The sequence below is a fragment of the Plecotus auritus genome, assembly GCF_963455305.1.
Source record: "Plecotus auritus genome assembly, chromosome: 4".
NCBI lineage: Eukaryota > Metazoa > Chordata > Mammalia > Chiroptera > Vespertilionidae > Plecotus > Plecotus auritus.
Genome location: NC_137775.1, coordinates 29,868,148 through 29,888,779, shown reverse-complemented (window position 1 = coordinate 29,888,779; position 20,632 = coordinate 29,868,148). Strand labels below are relative to the sequence as shown.

General features: G+C 39.0%; 1 protein-coding gene across 1 annotated transcript; it reads left to right on the top strand.

Moving 5' to 3' along the window:
• The first annotated feature begins 1,148 nt into the window (after window positions 1-1,148).
• Window positions 1,149-20,025, top strand: NMBR (neuromedin B receptor). Its single transcript, XM_080666384.1, has 3 exons — window positions 1,149-1,599; window positions 16,628-16,976; window positions 19,409-20,025. Exons 1-3 carry the CDS (start codon window positions 1,178-1,180, stop codon window positions 19,808-19,810), a joined length of 1,173 nt encoding a protein of 390 aa, XP_080522510.1. The 5' UTR covers window positions 1,149-1,177; the 3' UTR covers window positions 19,811-20,025.
• The last annotated feature ends 607 nt before the right edge of the window (window positions 20,026-20,632 follow it).

Genomic DNA, 20,632 nt, shown 5'->3' with positions numbered 1-20,632 from the left:
AAAGTTGTCAATTTCTGTTAAAGTTGAACATAATCATTGTAACCTAGCAAATCTACATCTGGGATTCAAATATGTACCAGAAGAGAGGCACAAGAATATTTAAAGAAACACTTTGAAGTAGCTAAAACTATAAAGAGTCCTAATTTCAATAGCCTTAAATGGGATAAATAAACAGTGGTATATTTACAATGGAATATTATATAGCAGTGAAAAATTCTACATACAAAAGCATGGGTGGATCTGACAAATATAATGTTGAGTGAAAGAATTTAGTCACAAGATTACATACTTTATAATTCCATTTATGTTATGCTCAAGAGCAGCAAACTAATCTTAGGTGATACAAGGCAGAACCAGTACTGGTTACCTTAGGGCCAGTGTTTAGCTTGTAGGTTCTGAATGGTGGTTAGCTTGAGCTGTACATTTTATGCATGTTATATTTCAATAAAATATGAGTTTAATAACAATATTCCAGCTGTAGGAAATGAGAAAATTGGATCAAGGAAGAAAAAGTGGGGAGAGAATTCCATTCATTTACTTCATCCTTTGTCACTCATTCTCTTCTCCAAATTCATTGTTACAGCATCAGACACTTGCCAGCCTCCCAAATCCTTAGAGTTTCACAAACTTCTGGCTGGGGCTCCTCCTGCTCAGAGGCTGGTATTGATGGATGGCTGTAGGGACACATTGTGAGACAGAGAGCGCCCAGATCCCCTCCAATCCCACACAATACAACAGGAACTGCGAAAACAAGCCGTGGGCTGAGCAGAGTACCAGCCGCCCCACGCTAGTTCCCAGTGATTCAGCCGCGGTTCGCTGGACAGCGACAGGATGACTTCCTCCCCTCCCAAAGAACAGGCAGGCAGGTACTTCCAGTAATCCCAGAGGGATACGTCTTTGTTCACCAAAGAGCCTTTCTCCAGTGGAGACTGAAACAAAGACGCAAATTGCTTTGCTCTTTTTCCCTTTTTTTTTTTTTTTTTTTTTAATTCGGAGCCAATGTGCCTCTTCTAGAAGTGAAGCGCAGGAGCCTGTGGACAGATTTCTCACACGCCCGTCCCCTCTGGGACGCGCAGTGTGACGCGTTCCCCACAGGCAGTAAACTAGTCACGGAAATCCACTTTTCAGGGCACCTGGGCGCACGAAGACTCCAGCGCACGCCCCTGGAAAGAAGACCATGCCCCCCAAGTCTCTTTGCAACGTCTCCCAGACCGCCGGCCTGAATCAGAGCGGTTTCTTTCCCGGGTTGTCGGACGGGGATTTCCTGCCCGCCTCCGAGGGGACCACCGCCGAGCTGGTGATCCGCTGTGTGATCCCGTCCCTCTACCTGTTCATCATCACGGTGGGCTTGCTGGGCAACATCATGCTGGTGAAAATCTTCATCACCAACAGCGCCATGAGGAGCGCCCCCAACATCTTCATCTCCAACCTGGTCGCCGGGGACGTGCTGCTGCTGCTCACCTGCGTCCCGGTGGATGCCTCGCGCTACTTCTTTGATGAGTGGATGTTCGGGAAGGTGGGCTGCAAACTGATCCCGGTCATCCAGCTCACCTCCGTGGGGGTGTCCGTGTTCACGCTCACTGCCCTCAGCGCCGACAGGTAAGGGAACAGGTATCAGAGGGGCGGCCTAAAAAGTGATGGAGGTGGGTGGGGAGTGCACCTGGGAGAGGGGGCAGAAAGAAAAGTCTGGGAGGAGGAGATGGAGAGTGTGTACCTGGGAATTAGAATAAAAGAAGGTAAAAACGACTGAGATGTGAAGCTTGAAAAAATATGAAAATTATTACTTTTAAAATAACTAAAATTGCATTAGTTTGAAAGTAGTTTTAAAATTGCATATCCTACTTTCCCTCTTCCCTTCCACACACTTTGGGAGCTTTTATTCTATTTCATAGAACAGCTATAGAATGTATGGGCAATAGTGTAGCTACCTTTGCTTTTTTTTTAACATTACAAGTTCTTCAGCAACTAATTATTTTTTTAAAATATGGTTTTATTCGTTTTTAGAGAGAGAGGAACGGAGAGGGATAGAGAGATAGAAACTTCAATCGGCTGCCTCATGCATGGGCCCCACTGGGGACCTCGCTGAAACCCAAACCTGGGCATGTGCCCTGATCAGGAATCAAACCAGGTACCTCTTGGCTCATGGGTCCATGTTCAGCCACTGAGGCACACTGGCTGGGCCAATGTAGCTGTCTTGTATAGGTTTTCTCTGTGTGCTTAAAAACTTAGACGTGCAGTTTTCTTATTTGGTAGCTTAACAACCTGATTAGTAAGAATGTCTTCCTTAATATTAGGGAAATGCTTGATTTTGATTTTTTTCCAAATAAGGAGAAACATCATTTACACTTAACAATGAAATTATACTATTTACTTGAAGCACAAACAACTAGAATAGTAACTGTTCTTCTGATAGATGAGTTTACACATTTGTTTCAATACCTCAAGTCAAATGATATGTTTGTTTTTTTCACAAACAGGCAGGTACCAAATACTTGTATTTTAAAACAGTAAAAATACATCTTTGGTATCGAATCTGCTTTTCACATATTTTAAGGGTGGGAAGTGTCCATTACTCTACCTTGCAGATCAACTAGTCCAACTGGACTATTTTCCAAGTAAGGATGTTGAGGCACAGGAATGTAAGTTCCTGGGCAGAGCTGGGAGGACAACCCAGGCCTGCTGAACCTGGATCCAGTGCTGCTACTACAGGTTCTCTAGAACCATGCTTTTGGGCATTTAAACAGGAGGGATGAACTGGATGGGAGTGGGGGCAAAACTGGGCATGTCCAAATTTGGAGTGATGTTCAAATGGGCATCTTTGCATGAAGCTATAGTCTAATTCTCTTGAGGATGGGCTGTTGACTTAAGCTATTTAGATAAACTGTTGAACTCTGATGATTAAGGTGGTGTTCATCTTCTTCTTTAATTTACATATTGGGCTACTAATGAAAAAATAAATGCATCTAAATTTCCTGGTATTTGCAGTAATACCCTTACATTACTTTGGTTTTAGGAGTTAATTTTAATGAAAGGAAGAAAATATTCAGTGGCGATTTGAGAGCTATTGTCTTTTTAAACTGAATATTTTTGGTTGGCTTTTTGGTTTGTGTAATATTTTCTTTAAAACCACATTTCTATGAAGATATGTGCCTTTGGATAAATTACCCACCTCATTTTGATTGACATGATTTCTATTATCTTTTTTTGGAAAGTTTTCTTTGTATTCCATAATTAAAATGTGAGTTTTTATTTTAACTGCTGTTCTTTAGGGAACCCATTTTAAATAGAAAGTTTGAAGAAATACTAGGTAAGGATTGAGATAAAACTTAATAGTTATTACGACAATAGTTAAAATTACAATCATTATGCTTTCATTTTTAAAGGTAATATTAGGAACAAGATCCAGGGCTTAAATTTATTTCACACCATTTTTCTCTCTTATCATGGAGACACACAGATAAATTGGCTCTGACAAAGGTCAGAGAAAATGCTATTCCTCACACATTTACTGACTTTTTCAGTGTGTTATGTGAATCATGTACTCTGTAAATAAAGCATGGATCCTTTAATAATAACGATAAAGAAAAGTGGATGGTCTCTTTTCCTTGGTCCAGAAGCTACTCTTGCCTATCAGTGTGTGTTTTGGAAATATAAATTGAGGAACTGAAATCACTGGTGGTAAAATCACACAATGCATTCTAAAAGTCACGTAAATGGCTTGGGAATGTTTTGTTTTATATTGTGTATACTTCTGTTGTTCTTCTAGAACATAGTAATCTAGGTGTTGATTTGGACCTGATCTCCTCATACTTTATCTCTCTAAATATTTTCATTTCTTGTGGATTTGGAAACAAGAATATGACAAGTTGCACACAGCACTGTGCTAAGTGTTTTTGTGTGAGTTTATTATCCTCACAATACCATGAAGTAGGCACTATCATCATTATCATTTTAAAGTAAGGAAAATTAAGGCTTGAAATTAAGCAACATTTTCCTGATCTCACAGTGGAGTTAGTATTTGAAACCAGTTCAAAACCTGCAGTCTTCACTATTAAGCACATTATTACATTTCCAGGAATAAGAAATTACTAATTTTTTTTTCTATTTAGTGACAGACTAAAAAATTACATTTGAAACATAGCACCAAGATTTAAAAAAATTGCAAAAGCTTATTCATTAGATTCAATAAAATGGAAAAAAATGTAATAAATGTAACTGCCAAGTACAAAAACACACCCTGAGTTCAAAATGAAGTAGTAATTGTAGCAATAGGAAGACTTAAAAAAAAAGCCATTATTAGAGTTTTTAAACAACAAATTCAATTGTTTGTTAAACCAAACGAAATATTTTATCCTCATGAAATGGCTTAAATAAAGGTAGAAAAAGAAACAGGCAGATAATTAGACTTTAGCAAGCATATCCCAATGTGAAGTGGAAAGTTATTTATATGTCATTGATGACAGTATCACCAAATAGCAGAGACTGAAATAAAAAATAAATATTTATGAATCTACCTTGAGGCCTAAATCACCTTGCTTGATGTGGGTGGTATGGATAACACTGTGTGGTAGTTCTGGTTATTAATCTTGGACTTCCCAAATTCTTTTGAGGAGTTTCAGCTGATTCATCCTTAGGAAAGATCATTGTGCCCACTGGGAATGTACCTCAGAGACATTGCATAACCAGAATGAGAGGAAAGGCTGTGCATAATCTGAAATGGTGATAGTGGTGCTACCAGTTTACTTTTAACTTTTATGTTGAAGAATTTTTTGTTAGTATATAAAAAATATACTTCTTTTGCTTGCTCCCATTAAATAGCTAATTAAAAGTATTTGCATATTCTGCATTGTCTCATTTGTACCAGTTTTACACACACACACACACACACACACACACACACACACACACACTTTCTCCCCTCTCCCACTTTGAGACTTGTGAGCTATGATACTAGGTAGGGGGAACCCCATAAGCCACACTTTGCTTATGATTGGCATTACAGAAATCTTCTTTACGACCTATTACAGTAGCTGCATTCCAAACTCGGATATTCTTTCTTGAACTCTTAAAGACATTTTGGCCCCCAAAATCCCATATTTAAAACGGTAGTCATTTTTAAGAATGAGTTCTCTTCTTCCCTTTATAGCAAAAAAAAAAAAAAAAAAAAAAAAAAATTCCCACAGACTCCTAGTGCTAAAGTATGAACTTCATTATTTTGTGTACTTACAAATGTAAAACTAAAATAAATTTCTTATGCTGTCTTTTAATATAAATGTTAACTAAAATGCATTTACAAATTTAATTCTAAAATTCTATAAGACAATAAAAATGAAATTAATATTAATTTAATATATCAAGTTATGTTGTTTTTCTGATACTCTATAGCCATGTTGGATTGAATACAAAAATAATATTGCATCTAATCAGACTAAAGTGCTGATGTATTAATTATTTCAAGCCTTTATTTGATAGTTAGGATAAACATATTTAATTCCATAACTGAACTCGTGCTCTTAGGTATGAACCTTGAATCATTAACATTATTTACACATTATATCAATGCAAACATATATTTCCTTTACTATAATTATTTGTTAAAATACTGAAACAGATCAAATGTGGGCCCTATGTCTAACACTCCCGAGGCCTTAGGAAGCTTTTTTTTTTTTTTAAATATATATTCCATTGATATTTTACAGAGAGGAAGGGAGAGGGACAGAGAGTTAGAAACATCGATGAGAGAGAAACATCGATCAGCTGCCTCCTGCACAATCCCCACTGGGGATTTGCCTGCAACCAAGGTACATGCCCTTGACCGGAATCGAACCTGGGACTTTTCAGTCCGCAGGCTGACCCTCTATCCACTGAGCCAAACCGGTTTTGGCTAGGAAGCTTTTTTATCAGTCTTTGTCCAGTGGTGAAAGGGAATGCCATTGTCTGTTTGCTGGTTTCTCACCAAAGCTCCTTACGGAAGCTCAGGTAATGATTGAATAGCTGGCTTTTGTTTTGGTTTTTGGTCTGTAGCCTGGGGCAGTGTGCTGAGATTGGCTCTCAGAGTGTGCTTCTAAAGCTCTTTGGAGGAGTTTGGGCTGGCCATGCATACCTAAGGCAGTAATCCGCACTCACCCTACCAATAACCCCTGTTTCCAGAGTGATTGTTATCAGAGAAAAAAGTGCCTCGTCTTCTCCCATTGCTAGTGGGAGGTGGGTTCTTGGAGTACCACTGTAAGAAGCATTCCCAGAGGCCCCCATGGGAGAATGAGATATGGCAGAAAGCTTTATTTTCATGGAATATATCTCATTTCCCTTAGTCCAGTCATAGAAGTGTAGCTATTCAGTAAAGCTAACAGCAAAACTGTTGTTTCCTTTCCATATTGGAGCTGGGTCCACACCCAATGCAAGAGAGCAGGAGCAAAAGAGCCCCACAAGCCAGGAGTCAAGTGCAACACACCACGGGGACTAAGAAAGCGACCTCCTTTGTGTAGGAGTTAGTATCCCAAATCTTCATGGACTTGCAATGGCCGTGCCCATCTGGCCAATGACCTCTGCTCCCAGGTGTGACTGACAGACCTCAGCTTCCCTAGTCATCCAAACTTTACTGGACAGGCAGCTATCTTTCCTTGATCCAGTCCCCTCCTCTCCCCGCAATGTTTTGCAGAGAACATGCCTTCCATGTCTCAATAGTGGGAGAGGGTTATTTCCCTTTGCTCTTTTCCTATTATTAATAACTAGTTAATTACAAAGGTATCATGATAACTTATTTATTTTCAACTTATTCCAAAAGAATTTAAGGCATCTAAAAGATAAAGGTACAAATATGGTACAATGAGTATAAAAAAAGGAGGAAAACCAGGTATCCTATATAATAAAGAGGTAATATGCAAATTGACTTTCACACCCTCGCACAAGATGGCCGCCCCCATGTTGTCAAAGGTGGCCACCACAAGATGGCCGGCAGGGGAGGGAAGCTGGGGCGATTGGGCCTGCAGGGAAGGGCAGTTGTGGGGGACCCAGGCCTGCAGGGGAGAGCAGGTGGGGAGGACCAGGCCTGCAGGGAAGGGCAGTTAGGGGTGACCAGGCCTGCAGGGGAGGGCAGTTAGAGGTGACCAGGCCTGCAGGGGAGGGCATTTAGAGGTGACCAGGCCTGCAGGGGAGGGTAAGTTAGGGGCAAACAGGATGGCAGGGGAGCAGTTAGACATCAATCAGGCTGGCAGGGGAATGGTTAGGGGGTGATCAGGCTGGCAGGCAGAAGCGGTTAGGGGCAATCAGGAAGGCAGGCAGGTGAGCAGTCGGGAGCCAGCAGTCCTGGATTGTGAGAGGGATGTCCGACTGCCCATTTAGGCCCGATCCCGGTAGGATGTCCAGTAGGATGGGGCCTAAACGGGCAGTTGGACATCCCTTGAGGGGTCCCAGATTGGAGAGGGTGCAGGCTGGGCTGAGGGACACCCCCTCCCCCATGCACGAATTTTGTGCACCGGGCCTCTAGTCCTATATAATAAAGAGGTAATATGCAAATTGACCCTCACACCCTCGCACAAGATGGCCGCTCCCATGTTGTCAAAGATGGCCACCACAAGATGGCCAGCAGGGGAGGGTAGTTGTGGGCGATCAGGCAAGTAGGGGAGGGCAATTAGGGGCGACCAGGCTGGCAGGGGAGGGCAGTTAGGGGCAATTGGGCTGGCAGGGGAACAGTTAGGCATCGATCAGGCTGGCAGGGGAGAGGTTAGGGCAGGGGTGGGCAAACTTTTTGACTCGAGGGCCACAATGGGTTCTTAAACTGGACCAGAGGGCCGGAACAAAAGCATGGATGGAGTGTTTGTGTGAACTAATATAAATTCAAAGTAAAGGAGCGGAGGGGAGAGCAAGAGAACCGGATAGAACAGCCAGATCCGGCCCGCGGGCCGTAGTTTGCCCACTACGGGTTAGGGGGTGATCAGGCTTGCAGGCAGGCGAGCAGCTGGGAGCCAGCAGTCCCGGATTGTGAGAGGGATGTCGGAGACTGCCGGTTTAATCTGGCAGTTGGACATCCCCTGAGGAGTCCCAGATTGGAGAGGGTGCAAGCTAGGCTGAGGGACACACCCCTCCCCCCCAGTGCATGAATTTCATGCACTGGGCCTCTAGTAGGGAAATAAAAGTTGAAAAACAGAAAGTGACCCATACTTTCACACAATGTGATTCCTATGGTACATTTGTCTAAAGGCTTTCTAGCTGGCAGTTCAAAAGGAAAATTTGTTTTGCATAACAAGTGCCCAGTTGTTGTTTTTACATAACCATAGAAACAGGATGAATTGTAATCTGCACTTAATTTATTAGTTAATTTGAATTTATATGGCTTCTCATTAGATAAAAGCTGTTATTTTTGCCTCCAATAATCAGATATATTTTACTCATTAGTCTCAAATACTTCTAGCTTATTTTCTTTTCCCTTCTAATTCACACATTAAATTAGGTGTTGTATAGTCCTCATAATATTCACACTACTGCTATTATTTATATATTACTATATAGGTTTTAAAGATTATTCATCCACCTTGATGTAAAACCTTTGGAACACACTATGTAAATAAAGAGAGAATGCACCAGTCTGGGGCTTATGGCATCAGGGTGCTAGTTCTGACTCTATTAGGTCCAAAAGTTCAAGTTGGAGAAAATGATAAAACGGCACTAAAGATATGCCCACAAGAAGTATTTTATTTGTTTGCAAAATAAAAATAATGTCTTCAACTGTAGAGCTAAGGGTCCTAAGATGGGACCCTGTTACCTCCTCTCTGAGCATTGAGCAAACGGTGATGCAAAGAGAGCAAGGGACAGTGATAACTGGTGAGGCAACCCAATGCTCAGTCCAGTGCTCCAGTGCTTGCCTGTCGCACTCTTCCATGCCACCACATCTCAGACAAGCCTCTCACTTAATAACTTGTGCTAGTTCTATTTGTACACTTCTCAGTGGGAAAAAGGACCCTCTAAGATGTCCCTCTCAGTCTCTTGCCTGCAGTAATGCATTTGACATCTGTTCTGGCTGAGCCATAAAGTCAGACAGTCAAGTTCAACATTTTCCTTCTTGTTAGTTGTCACTGGCAGTACAGTTCCTACTGGTGTTTTTCAAAACCCAAAATAACTTACCATGGCCCTTTCAAATGCAGATTTCTCAGGAGAGTTCACCAATTTCCTAGGTCTTGTGTAGGTTTTGGATCATAGTGTATGTAACCAGATTACTTTCAGCTCTTTGTATTTACAAAGTTTATTTCTTTTCTGTACCAAAGGACACATGTCTTCATTAGACATCCTTTTATTTTTAATTTATTTTTAATTTTTGTTAATCCTCACATGAGGATATTTTTCCACTGATTTTTAGAGAGAGTGGAAGGGAGAGGGAGAGACAGTGAGAAACATTGATGTGAGAGAGACACATTGACTGGTTGCCTCCTCCATGCACCCCAACCAGGGTTAGGGAACCTGCAACCAAGGTACTTGACCTTGGCTGGAATCAAACCCAGAACCCTTCAGTCCATGGGCCAACGCTCTATCCACTGAGCCAAACTGGCTAGGGCAACATCCTTTTATTTTTTATCGTTTGTTGTTCTTTTTTTCTTTATTATTATTTGTTTTCATATGATCAAGGTTATTTTCATTTTTATGCTCTAAAGTGATGATCCAGCTTAATTTTGCTTGCTTCAAACCTAATGAGCTATCTTAACTTATTGTTTTAATTATTGATATAAAATATTAAGTGTTATTAGTCCATACCCTACTCCTTATGAACACTACTGATTTATTAAGGCTCTTGGCAGTATCTTCTATTTCCAGTTACTCCTAGGTCTCATGGGGAGGAGAAATAAACACTAAACCTTCACTTCTCCCTAGCACTTCCCTTGACTCCCTTGAGTTTTAATATTTTTCTTATACAGATTTTCATTAAGAATATTTTTAAACTTTCAATGTAGACCTCCTTCACATTTATTTGTGAAATTTTGGAGGGAATATCTTAAAAATTTAAATTTTATTAAATGTGGTTGAATTCAAATTAATTTTTAAAAAAGAACCACATTTTAAGAGAGAACCAAACATTTAACTTCTCATTTGGAACCAGACTTAGATTATGAAAGCACAACCTACAAATGATTATAGACATTTATATAGAATCTATGAAAATGCAGTTTTAAGAGATGAATTAAAAGAATATGAAACACTACTTGCTGATACTGTTGAGGCTTAGTTTCTCTACTATAAACATAATCAATTAAGAAAGCATAATTACAGATATAAGTTAAGTCTTTGCAGTTAAAAATGCCATTAACTTTATGAAGATAGGAGATCAAATGTCTAAAAATTGAGAGTAGATAAAGCATTTAGTGCTTCAGTTGTTTTCTCTGTAATATGCTATAGTTTAAAACATATCAAATCTATAATCACAACATGTGAGTGAATTTTGAGTTTTATGCTACTGGCTCTGTAATCATTTAAGCATCATGTAATCCCTTAGTCTTGATAAGCTTTTCTGTGAAATGAGCACACTAATCAGTTTAGCAGCACAGGACTATTTTAGCAAATGAAATAATGTGAAAGCATTTTAAGCTGTGGGTTACTGTGTAACTACTTCCATGTCACCTATGAGTCAAGATGACAAATGACTCACTAATTCAAATCAGTATTTATTCACACATGCAGTTAATTATCAGAAAATAGGCACTGAAGTGGAGAGCAAAATGGTTCTCTTGTAAAATTAATGATGATAATCTCTTCAGCATCTATAGCCTTTCCTCAATTCCTGTATAATCATAGACTGGCTAGTTCCAATCATTGTCTTCATCAACATAAGTTGTCATTATCATTCTCCTCCTTATCAAACATTTGTGTCATTTAAGTCATACATTTTAACGAATTAAGAACAAAGTGATTTTTCCCCCTGGTGAAGAACAATTAGAATCGCTGACCCCTCTGTAACGAGAAAGGTATTTCTCATCCTTTTCTAAGTGACATCCATATATTACATTATTTTTAATATGTTATTTATAGTTTTAGCCATTCTATTGTATGATGATGCTTAAATATTTTTAAATGATAAATTTAGTAATTTCGTTCAGAATAAGTATTACTGCTGAAAGTTATCAATACTCTTAAAACATGATATGACACACTGTGAAGGCATCTGATTCTCAAACACTGAACTTCTGCTGGGTTTCTGATCCTCACCGATGCTGAATGTGTACGCCTCACAGGGAGCCTGTGGAGAGATGCTCACTGCCACGGTCAGTCTTCCGCAGAGGTGGTTTCTAAACTTGGTTTATAGTGAGAATCACTTGAAAATCTTATAAAATGCAGAATTCCTCCTTTTGCAGGCTAGAGACTCTGTGCTGGTAAGTCTTGGAGGAAATGTAATAATACTCTATCTATTTTAGGTGGTTCTGGGGATTGATCTAGCTTGGGCATCAGTAGACTAGACTGTTCCCATTTCTCACTTCCATACTCACAGCAACCTAATAGCCAGCAACTACCACCCCACTCTACCAAAACTACTCTTAATAAAATCATCTCCTTGTTGCTCAGACCAGGTTTCTACAGAAGTTCAGTAAAGATTTATTAAGAATCTACTATGGGTCAGGCATTGGGTTACACATTACAGATAACAGCAGAGAGCAGGACACAAGCTCTGTTTTCAAGAGGATTTTTGTCTACTTTTAGAGTATTTGACACAGAGGTCTACACTTCTTTTTGAAAGTCTTTTTTTTTAATACATTTTTTAAAATATATTTTATTGATTTTTTACATAGAGGAAGGGAGAGGAATAGAGAGTTAGAAACATCGATCAGCTGCCTCTTGCACACCCCCTACTGGGGACGTGCCCGCAACCAAGGTACATGCCCTTGACCGGAATCGAACCTGCGACCTTTCAGTCCGGAGGCTGACGCTCTATCCACCGAGCCAAACCGGTTTTGGCTAAATACATTTTTATTGATTTCAGAGAGGAAGGGAGAGTGAGAGAGATAAAAACATCAATGAGAAGAATCATTGATCAGCTGCCTCCTGCACTCACCCTCCCCTCCCCCCATGGGGGATCGAGCCCACAACCCGGGCATGTGCCCTGACTGGGAATCTAATGGTGACCTCTTGGTTCATAGGTCAGCACTCAACCACTAAGCCACGCTGGGTGGGCCTTTTTGAAATTCTTCCTTTTGCTTCCATGAAATCCTCTACTTGTCAGATAGTTCACCTTGGACTTTGTTGGTCTCTGATAAATAAAAGTCTGGTATAAAAAAAGAAACTATGGGTGGTATAACTTTGCAGACATTTATAGATGGAGATTTTTAGATGTCTTGATAACTTTATATGAGCTAAAATTATCTAATTTTCATTATATATTGTGTAATATGATTTAATTTAATTACCTCTTTAGATTTAATTAAGACTGTATACAAATATAATAAGCAATATTTAAAACAGGCATCAGTAAAGAAGCTTATATATTTACTGATATTTAATATGTGAATGATGATTATGTTATCTTTATATGAATTTTGATTGATTAGTTTCTAGTTAAAGATATCTTTCTGAGACTATCTGCATGAAAAAGCACACACACTTTTTATACATACTTTTATGCTACTAAATTCAATGAGATAGAATACTGAGGGACTATTTCATTCCTACATTTTCATAAATATTTACAGGGAATATGATTAAACATGTTCATATTAATTTGCACTATGTATTTTTACTTTAAAAAATGCACATGAATTATTGGTTGGTGTATAACGTTATCTGACAGTTATAAGCTCTGGTTTGGTAGTAATAATGACCCTTCAGTAATCTGTGTTTTTAACTATAATTTCTGACTTTATAACATTTGGAATATTTTTTGTTGTTGTTAATCCTCACCCGAGGATATTTTTTCCATTGATTTTTTTTTTTTTTTTTTTTTTTTTTTTTTAGAGAGAGAGAATGGAGAGGGGGAGAAAGAGAGAGAAAAACATCAAAAACATAAATGTGAGAGAGACACCACGACTGGTTGCTTCCCACATGCAACCTGACGGGCCCAAGGATTGAGCCTGCAACCAAGGTACATGGCCTTGACCAGAATTATACCCGGGAAACTTCAGTCCACAGGCTGACGCTCTAACCACAGAGCAAAACTGGTGAGGGCAATACTCTTTTTGATCAAATGTGCATCATTTAGTGGAAGATCCATGGGCTCTATTTTCCCTTTCCTGCAGGAGGTGGCTAAGAATCATCCCTACTGAAAACGTGTGCCCTGACTCCCACTAGGTCTCTTACTCCTTCTCCACCAAAAACTCTGGATGTGTTGCTAGCTTTACCATGACAATCTTATCAGGACAAGAGAGTCATTACTTTTATTCCTATTTGAACTTTTCCCATCATCCTTTATGATTGTAGGGCTTCTGCTAATGTGCTTTGCTATAGGGTAGGGGAGAGAGTAGGGAATTGACCTTTTCCTCCCTTTTAAAATCATGAAAGCCCTAGCTGATTTGGCTCAGTGGATAGAGTGTTGGCCTGTGGACAGAAGGGCCCAGGGTTCAATTCTGGTCAAGGACACATACCTCAGTTGCAGACTCCTCTCCTTTAAAATCATGTGTTTCTATCACATTGATGTTTCCTCTCTCTTCCACTCTCCCTAAAAATCAATGGAAAAATATCCTCTGGTGAGGGGTGAGGATTAACAACAACAAAAAAACATAAAGGAAAATTCAGAATATACTTTGTTCTTTCTAACAATCTAAAAAGAAAGTCTAGTTAACTAGTCTGTTTGAGTGATCAACAGAACCCTCCTCCCGCCCCATATTTCTGTCTTTCCCTGTTCTTTCACATACAAAAGAATTTGTAATCAGCCTTTACTTAGTTTGATCTTAAATATGAATTGTCAGGCAATAAATATTTAACTTTTGAGGAGGGGTTCTGGAATAAAGAAACTAAACAACAGCAAAACAAACTTGAAACTATTCTAGAAGGAAAAGAAAATGAAACATTTTCTGTATTATTTCCATAGCCATATAATAACTGGAAAACTAGAAAGAACTTCTAAAATTTGGGCTATAAGGGGTCAATGGGAGAAAAAAAAGGAGACATATGTAATACTTCCAACAATAAAAGTTAAAAAATAAAAAATATAATAAACAGTCTAGAAGAAAGGAAGTAAGCTAAAGCTAATAAGACAGCTTAGAAAATAAAACCTCAAAGAAGACAGAGATGAGTTTGATAAAGTAAAACATTAAGAAAGAAGAATAATTGAGATTCAACCACTGGGACTCCAATTATTCAGGAAGTTGGTGAAATAGCATTTAGAAAAGGATTAAATTCAGGTTAATGGAAAATCATACAAATGAAAAAATTATTAAGTAACAACTCTAGGAAAATCAGACATGCATATAATAAAGAGAATGTCATAATATACTACTTAACTAGGCAGTGAGTGATATTTGTTTAGTCATAATAATCTATTGACTATTTTATAAACGATATAACTTACTAAATCAGGAAGTTGGAAATGGGGGAAATAGAGGTTGCAGGGAGAAAATCTTCAATTACCACAATGGGATATCAAGAACTAATATCTGTAATATTTGATTCAGGAGACAGTGGCAGAATTACATTTCCTGTATACTAGTATATGGAATGATGTGAAATTTGTTTTAACCCAGGAGCCAGGTCTGAGATGTTAATTACAAGGGACTTCTATTTATCTTTATAGTACTCTTAGTGCTCTCTGAGTTTAAAAACAAGCAAATAAACCTCTTTGAATGTTATCAAGCTGATCAAAAATTTAAAAAGCAGAAAAAATAGCTCATTCTAGTTACTGATTGTAATTAAGTTTCTTAAGAAGAATGTACAAGTAAACAGAATAGTAAATAAGATGCTCTGTGTTAAGTCTGGGCAAAATGCATGACTCATGCTATTTTACTTAATTTGGTGTTGAGGCCCTTTGCTGTTGTTCTACTTTAATTTCCATGTTTCCTGCTTCACATGGGAAGATCCTCCAGATCAAAATGCAAATGACCTTCTTTCTTTTGAGGACCTGGGGGTGACACTTTGATTCAAGCCCCAAAGGAGAAAGAGGCTTCCTCAGAGTGGGATTGAGGCTGAGGGCGCTCTTCCTCTCCTGGGGGAAATAGCATCCTTACAGAACCTGAAGGAGGCCGTAAATGATTGTTATCCAGCTTGAAATATTTTGAATTTTTAGAACATCAGACTAAATAAAATGTAAATAAGGAGAAGGTACAGGGTCATCGCATGGTTAATATCTGCTAATTGCCAGGCACTGTAACAGGTACTCTATACACTTTTTTCTAATCATAAACTTTTGAGGGAGATGTTTTTGTCCCCCCTCCACAGAGGAAAGGAAAAGACCTTAAGTGATTTTCCAGTGGTTATCAGAGATACAATAACACTGCAGATTTGTTTGACCAAAATCACTTTTAACTGTATCTTGTTAACCCCTAGGTATACTGTAACTAACATATCTTCAAAGACAAATGTAAATAGTGGGAGGTGTACATACAATTTTGGTTTGTTTGCGTTATTATTGCCCCAATGTGCTGACTGAGTTAGCTGCAGAGAGTTTGGATTGCTGAAGCCCTTATGCCCTGGAGTGGACCCTTTACCACTATGATGGTGGCAGGTGGGAGGAGAGAGGACTTCATGAGGTCTCCACATTAAATAAACTTGAAATTGAAAGATAGAATATTTCTCTCAGTCCTTATAACAGGATGATGGAAAAAAATTCCCCATTTTAATTAGTCTCTAAGATTTACAGATCCTATATAATAAAAGGCTAATATGCAAATCGACTGACTGGCAGAACGACCAGTTGCTATGATGTGCACTGACCACCAGGGGGCAGGCACTCACCACAAGAGCTGCCGCCTGGTGGTCAATGTGCTCCCACAGGGGGAGCATCGTTCAGCCAGAAGCCAGGCTCACGGCTGGTGAGCAAAGCAGCTGTGGTGGGAGCCTCTCCCGCCTCTGTGGCAGCGCTAAGGGTCCCTCAGGGGGATGTCCGATTGCCAGCTTAGGTGGACATCCCCTGAGGCAGGCGGACATCCCCTGAGGGGTCCCAGACTGTGAGAGGGCGCAGGCTGGGCTGAGGGACCCCCTCCCCCAGTGCACGATGTCATGCACCAGGCCTCTAGTATACTTCAGAAAAAAGTGGGCGACTCAGGTTTATAAGGTAAAGAAGTGTATCAAGGTAGAATTTAATAAATATTTTGTGGGCATTTTATATTTTATGGTTACTGCATATTATAGCAATTATAGTAGCAATAGATTTTTCAAGAATAATAGTATTTAATTAAAAGTATTCAATAAATAATGACACTTATGTGTAGATTTAGAAAAAAACTTGTGAAAGCGGTAAGCAAATTACTGCAATTTGGGAAATAACAATTTCAGATATTTCCCTCTGTCTTCTTGTCTTCGTTGCTAATAAGCAGTAGAATAAGCAGACAGAGACACCAGGGGATCTTAGTACAAAACAGCTAGGGCATAATGGGGTTTGGCATCTCTCTCTTAGCAGGTAAGATTTCTCTTTCCTCCCTCACTCCCTTCTCCCCTCCCTGCCTCCCTCCCTCCTTTTTCACTTCCTTTCTTAGGAGTAATTTGCGGCATGTTGTCTTCGCAGGTACAAAGCCATTGTAAACCCCATGGACATCCAGACGTCAGGGGCGGTGCTGTGGACCTGCGTGAAGGCCGTGGGTATCTGGGTGGTCTCGGTGCTGCTGGCTGTTCCCGAAGCCGTGTTTTCGGAAGTGGTGCGCATTGACAGCCTGGATAACGGCAGCTTCACAGCGTGCATACCCTACCCTCAGACTGACGAATTACACCCAAAGATTCATTCAGTGCTCATCTTCTTGGTGTATTTCCTCATACCCCTTGCTATTATTAGCGTTTATTATTATCATATTGCAAAGACCTTAATTAAAAGTGCACATAATCTTCCTGGAGAATACAATGAACATACCAAAAAACAGGTAAGCTCGGTGTGTGTGTGTGTGTGTGTTTGTGTGTGTGTGTGTGTGTGTGTGTGTGTGTGTTGGGGGTGCCCTGGTCAGCTGCAGTACTGCTATTTGGGGTTCAGTTTCATGGGTTCTCAATACCAGGAGGGATGATAACTGAGACAGAGGGCACTGGGACATGCACTGGCCTAAACTGGAATGGGCCTTGGGGGTCTCTAACATGTGGCCATGTCACAGCTCTGAAAATTGCCCACGAAGGTCCTGCTACTGTGCTTTCTGGGCCTACAACCATTAAAATGTAATGTCTGAGAAGAATTTATTTTACATGCAAGTGTTTATGCAAAGTACCACACAATGAAACAAAATTTTCACAGTTTAAGTATACACTTATTTAATTATTGTCTTCTTCCATTAGCCCACTAAGGTAAGGCTGACAGGAAGTCTGGGAGAAGGATGAACCCGGAAAGGGCTGTAGGACACTGCCTGGGTCTGGGGATGAGGTTTGGTAGGATGCCACAGGGGGAGGCTCTGGATACAGGGCAGCAGAACAAGAGAATGACCAAAGGGAGCCTGGTGTTGAAGTCATACTTGGTCTAATTCAACTTTATAGATTTTCCTATAAAGATTGTACATTAACTTGAAAATTGCAACATGTACCTTACATACTCTTTCTTCCTTAAAGAATATGCAGCCCTAATATAAGGAAAATTTATGTTAATCCACAAAGGAATGGAAAAACTATACTTATGGGACAAAGTTTCAAATTGTGCATTTGTGCACTCCTAGCGAGGACCTTCTTCCAAAGGCGCAAGGAGGTTATAGGTGACTGTTCCCTAATTTGAATGAAGACAAGTTGAATGGCAGATCATTAGAATTTGCAGGACTGTAGATGAAGATACAGGCTGGGGCTCTGGGCACTTTAGCAACAGCAGGATCTCATAAAGGTTTCTATCGTGGAAGGTCGCCTCTATTTATTGATGACCGTCAACATCAGAGATCCACGTCTGCTTGAAAGCCTTGAAAAAATCAACCAAGCATTAAAGCAATTGTTAGATAAGTTAATAGATTTTTTTTCTAAATATATGGCATAATTGAAGCAACAATGTCCAGGTCATGTGCTTTTTCCTTTTTATATAATTCTTTAATTCAGAGCCCTGGGAGCTGGTTTCTAAAGTTGGGTTCCTCTTACCCTCCCCACCATCATTTTTTCATATTGGCCTTAGTTCTGCCTTGTTTTTATAAATTTCCCTAATGGGATTTATAAACTCAGGCTGGGTAATTGTGCTTGACATCTGTTGAGAAGTAATCTCAATGCCAACAGCCTGCTTGTGCTTTTGACCGCCCAGGTATAGAGTGCCATGAAATTCTTGCACCCAAGCTCCACCTGCTAAGAAGGACACGGCTTAGTAATATAAATTTTACATCGACCTTCTTAAGGGTCGCCTAACATGTCCCAGGAAAACATCTGGAGTGCCACGTTCTGCTTTCTAAACTATACTCCTTTGCACTTTGCCCCTCCTTTGCTGTTGCCACTAACTACTTCTCCCCTATATCAGCCCTGTTTGATTCCTAAACATTTCCAGTCTCCTCTGGCATATTCTAGTTGACTACCCTTAGTTTTAGCTCATGTCGCTTATTATCAATATCTTTTGATAAATTGTTTTCACATTCATGTTGGCTTATTTAAATATTTGAATAAATCAGGCAAATATCAGCTAACCTTGGACTCTAGAATATTGGAAAATAATATTTAGATTTAAAAAGATCAATATCTAATATTTGAATTATGTCTATTTATCACATTCCTGAAAACCTGCCTATAAAGTAATAAACCCAGTATGTAAATTTTATGAAAATAAAGAAAACTATATATTCATTTTTAAAGGTAACTAACCCAGTAATACTTATTGACAGTTATGTCAGGTGTTTTGAATTTATGAGTCTGGAGTTAAATCCCAAGGTTTTTGTGTGAGTGCAGTAAGGGTTAAAAAAGTTATACCTATTTTATTAGATGTATTTTTCCTATTAAAATACCCTGATTTTAAAAAGAAATTCTAAGGTTGACTATATTCTATGATTCATTAATCCAGTGGATTTAATACAAATAGAAGAGGTTTATAATTAAAATGAACAAAGCTAAAGGAAAGTATTTTAAAATAAGAGACTTTTTAAGATCACAGTTTTCACATACAGACATAGCCATTTCTTAATATTTTATTATCTAGTCTTGTATAAACTGTAAAATTTTATGAATGGAAACAGTGTAGTGACCACAATAGGCTTAATCAAACTGTTGAAACCATCCCATTGTTGAGGAAAATAAATAATTTTGGTATTTTGGATGTGTTAACATGCTATCATAAGTTTACCCCTATTATGTCATGAGTTTTGGATGTGGCTGGCTCCCCTTTCATTTTAACCAATGGGCCTTTTCCTTGTATTTGCAGATGGAAACCCGGAAACGCCTGGCTAAAATTGTGCTGGTCTTCGTGGGCTGCTTTGCCTTCTGCTGGTTTCCAAATCACATCCTCTATATGTATAGATCTTTCAACTATAACAAGATTGATCCATCTCTGGGCCACATGATTGTCACCTTGGTTGCCCGGATTCTGAGCTTTTGCAATTCTTGTGTCAATCCATTTGCCCTGTACCTACTCAGTGAAAGCTTCAGGAGGCATTTCAATAGCCAGCTCTGTTGTGGGAGGAAGTCCTATCCAGAGAGATCAACCAGCTACTTAGTCAGCTCCTCTGCAGTGCGTATGACATCTCTGAAAAGCAATGCTAAGAACCCGGTGACCAACTCTGTTTTGCTAAATGGGCACAGCATGAAGCAGAAAATGGCACTGTAATTTTGGCCATGCAGTTTACTACCTGGAAATAACTTACTTGTTTTATTTCTATTGAGCAGAGCAAAACTAAACAATTTTCTTTCTTAATATTTCTGAGCGAATTCATTAGACAATTTATGATTGACTTAGGAAAGGCAAGACAAACATAGCTAGCATTTTTCTCTAAAAAGAACTTTAAATTACATAAATATATATGTATATACATATTGTTAACATTAAAAGGGATTCAAACACCAATTCTACATGAATATAAATCAACATTGCTTCAGGATTTAAGCTGTTGCTAGAGCCAATGCTAGTGTTATCTTAAATTTGTTTTAACTTGAAGCAGGCAATAAATTTCTATGTTGACTCAATGATTTAATGAGTTTAATATTCAAACTCCTAATATTTAAAATACAAGTCATTTTTTGGTGAATTTTATTTATATTTAATGCATGTATATATTTCCTTTGTTTGAATAAGATAATAGAAAATCCAAAGGTAGAGCTTAATCAGAAGCCAATATTTATTGTGATTCTTTGTGTGATAAACCATGATTTCTAGAAATAACCTATCTGTAACTTCTAGGTTTTCAGGCAATTATATCATAAATAGTAAAATAGAGGTCACCTGAATAAGATTTACGTTATGAATGTAAAATAGGTATCATATGTTCCAAATGTAAAACTGTGACACAAAAATTGGCATGGCCTTTTTTGAATGTATTGCCAAATCCCTGGATATTTGGATGATTCTGTACAGCTATGATAAGTTTTGTGTAATTCTGGTGAGTTCATCCATCTACTCATCTTTTCTAGTAACAGCCACCTGACAAGGCAA